Source organism: Cydia strobilella, chromosome 19, assembly GCF_947568885.1.
Source record: "Cydia strobilella chromosome 19, ilCydStro3.1, whole genome shotgun sequence".
Taxonomy (NCBI): Eukaryota; Metazoa; Arthropoda; class Insecta; order Lepidoptera; family Tortricidae; genus Cydia; species Cydia strobilella.
The window spans coordinates 9,217,390-9,220,917 of NC_086059.1; the positions used below are offsets into that span (position 1 = coordinate 9,217,390).

The 3,528-nt window shown below is 36.6% G+C and overlaps 1 protein-coding gene across 1 annotated transcript; it reads left to right on the top strand.

Annotated features, from left to right (window-relative positions):
• Positions 1-532: 532 nt before the first annotated feature.
• On the top strand, positions 533-2,628 carry LOC134749875 (uncharacterized). Its single transcript, XM_063684873.1, has 3 exons — positions 533-654; positions 1,646-1,932; positions 2,530-2,628. The coding sequence occupies exons 1-3, from the start codon at positions 585-587 to the stop codon at positions 2,584-2,586; spliced, it is 414 nt and encodes a 137-aa protein (XP_063540943.1). The 5' UTR covers positions 533-584; the 3' UTR covers positions 2,587-2,628.
• The last annotated feature ends 900 nt before the right edge of the window (positions 2,629-3,528 follow it).

Below are 3,528 nucleotides of genomic sequence, written 5' to 3' on the forward strand. Positions count from 1 at the left end.
CAATAATAGAAATTGGAGTTCTCCAATACGTACAAATTTATAGTTCAAAACGAGCGTCCGTCGCCCGTCGCGTAGCTGTAAAGTACCTAAATGTGAAACAAGATCACCTGAAACGATACATTATCATTGTCAATCAAAAGTCTCAGGGAGCTCAACCAAGTAAAAATCGTTGATAGATCTCGCCAATCGAAAATAAATTGATGTAAGGAAATGATCACGTGACTTTTCGTTATCATCTGTCATCCCGATACATTGTTTCTTTTTACACGATTGTCATCTTGCTAGGCCCCCAGATCGCCCCCCCCCCCCCACCCCTCCATAACAGAGAAGACTCCCATTCTTATTAAAACCTTCCATACCTACAGGACCCTCTAATTAGCTTTTTGGTGATTGATTGTTTTGTATGTAGGTAGGTACAAGGTTCCCATCACGTCACGGAACATTGATTGTTTTTATTATTACCTTGTCTCTGCATGCAATAAACTAATAAATATAGATTAATATTAGGTACTTTAATATTAAGCAGGTGTTCTTCTGAAGTGTAAGTTGTTCAAGTTTATCGGAAGAGCAAAACGGTCGCCAATATGTCGTTCTTTGGGAAGCAGTTCAAGAAAGTTAAGGCTGAAAATGCTTCGGAGGTCATTGGAAAACTAAGTGAGTTGGAAAACAAGGCGTTACGTAAAATCTTTTTTTTTTATTATTAAATAGAATACTTGTATGTATTTTCACGCCTATTTCCCGGAGTGGTAGGCAGAGACCACAGATTTCTACTTGCTGCGATCCTGACATATTTACCTACCTTTTTCGCATAAAATCATACACGCTCGCTCATTTCGTACATTTTATGATTATACTTTGCTGAACATTATTGTAACTTTTAGGTAAAAATGGTCACTTGGGTGTAACGTAGCTTTTAGGTAGGGGGAGGGGGGTTACACGAAAACGTTACGGCGCGTTACACGGGGGGGAGGGGGGTCAAAAATCTTCGAAAATTGCGTTACGTAATATTTGAACGCCCCCAAACGTACCTTTTGATTGAGAACGCCACAAATACAGAACCTCCTCCTTCTTGGAATTGAAGTCGGTTAAAAAGCATTCGAATTCGGAATTTATTGCGCTATTATTATGACAGTTGTACGAAAGTGGTAGGGCAGTAAATCTATTTGTATTCCTCAAGTAAGTAGATAAGTATATATAGGTATATACTCGAGTAAGTAATTCATTGTTTGAATAGGTATATGACATGGCTGAGCCCCTGGCCTGTCAAGTCGAACAAAATAGGCATTTTCTTTAGACTACTCGAAACTTTCAAGAAAACAACGTTCTCCCATCTTAACGGTCGGTAACGCAGTTGCAACTTGCAACCCCTCTGGTGTCGCAGGTGTCCGTGGGCGACGGTAATTATATGCCATCTGCGGTGTCAGCATGGTTGCATTTTTATAACCTGTCACTATGCCTGTCACTTTCGCACTTACCTACTTGTTAGTACGTGACAGGCGATAAAAATGCTACCGTGCTAAGCCCGCAGGCGATCCGACTGCTCGTTAGCCTCCTATAACGTAAAAAAAATTAAGCCACAAATTTCAGTATCCAAATAGCAGTTACAGTACCTAACCTAAGTATTTTAAACATTTTCCAATTCCAGATCTCTCCGCGCAAATTGTGGCACTCCTGCGCAACCAAGACACCGTTACCTCCTTCACTAAAAACGCCGACGGCACCCTCCAGTACGTCGTCAAAGACAGCACCGGCAAGGTTCTCGTCGACCAGAAGATCGTCCTTTCAGCCCTCTCTGACTATAAAAGCCCTGATGGCATGGAGACTAAAGTCAAGTTTGAGTTGACGGGAGATGTCTTGAAGTCGGAGATGCATATGCCTGATGGGAAGGTCGTCCACATGGATAGATATTTTGAAGCTAACAGCTTGAAATTGGTGAGTGGAGTTTTTATTAAGTACCTTTTAGTAAAAGTGGAATTCCTATGCACATTCTTGAAAATGTCTTTAATACTTAGATTTTTAATTAAATGTCCGAATGTTATTTAAGTAAGAACTCTTCCTCTGCCTCTAGGAAGTAATTTAATGACCAGCCGTTTTTAAAACTGATTTGCAAAAAAATAGCCATTAAATAATTTGGACAGCATACAAAAATTATGCTGGCAATAAATAAAAAGTGTTTGCTATTTCAGTCAGTCTCGGTACAAAAAGTACTGCCGTTGACAGAAGTACCATGACAAATACGAACGTTTCCGAGAAAATACGATGGAAAACAATTATGCACTACATCTTATCTTGAAATCTTTAGTACCTAACTCTTGCTTTATTGCTGAAACATGTTTCTTGGTAAAAAAGTTGTACACATATGTAACCTACAAGCTTAAATATCTTCTTCATAATTTTAACTTTCTCGATTTTCGAGGCACGTTCTTTCCTTAGACTGTATCCAGTTATTACGGAGTTATATCTATCTTTGTTTTAACTAAACACTTGTTGATGAGCTAGTTACTTATATTTCTTATTATTTTGTTTCAGGAATTGTACGTCCAAGGTGTCGCTGAAAAAGCCACTGTTTATTATGAGGCCCTTTGAATAATCTTCGCATAATTACTAAATACTTTAATTTATTAAACGTTATTACTTTACAAACATTTTTATTTTTATTACTCATGTTTTAATCTGCTCGCTAGCCGTCGTAATTTCATACAAATATTGAAGGTAAGCGGACTAAACAAAAATCTTACGATACCCAGTTTCCTTTCGGTTGTAAAAATTAACCTAATATTTTATCGCCTAAATTGATAGAGCTAACGTAATCATTAATCAGATATCAAACCCCAAAAATTTAGTATTTAGGTAAAAAAAAATCACCTATCTAAAATAAATATCACCCTTATTTGCTTTCCTCGACAACAGTCTAGTGATAAATAATTGGCCAAGCCCGAGTCAAAGCTCATGGCATTTAGTGTTCCGTGCGCATGATTTGTTAGATAATTTTCACAAACGCATTTTTTCTGAGTAGCGAATTTTCACATTGCGGTTTTTCACGATCGCAAATTTCTTTTTTCGTCTTTTTTCATGTAGCAATTTGAGTAGCAAATAAAATAATCTACTGGTAAAATAAGCGAAAAAAAAATAAACGTGAACATTATAAAACGCTTCATGAAAAATCGCCACATGAAAAAAGACGAATAAATAAATTTGCAATCGTAAAAACCGCGAATTAAAAATTCGCTACTCAGAAAAAATGCAAATAGCATAGCAAATAGAGTAGTAAATTATCTAACAAGTCATTATTTTGATTTGATTATGTTTCTAGTTCCATGCCATATATATATAGACTTTAATATTATTTAGAACTGCTAAAAATGTAGAGTTCGTCTAAGCTAACAAAGTGAGAGAGTGTAAGTAAGTATTGTAAGAGTGAGATAAACGTCATATTCTCATAGAAATTTGACATTAATGATAACATAGTGACACTCGGACTCTATCAATAATTTAACGCTGTTTATGGAAAAGGATCCAATCCACAAT

Excerpts from the sequence above, each read along its gene's own strand:
- LOC134749875 (XM_063684873.1), top strand. The coding sequence starts at position 585 with ATGTCGTTCTTTGGGAAGCAGTTCAAGAAAGTTAAGGCTGAAAATGCT. Across the intron at positions 655-1,645 it reads GGAGGTCATTGGAAAACTAA|ATCTCTCCGCGCAAATTGTG; the intron begins GTGAGTTGGAAA and ends TTCCAATTCCAG. Across the intron at positions 1,933-2,529 it reads AAGCTAACAGCTTGAAATTG|GAATTGTACGTCCAAGGTGT; the intron begins GTGAGTGGAGTT and ends ATTTTGTTTCAG.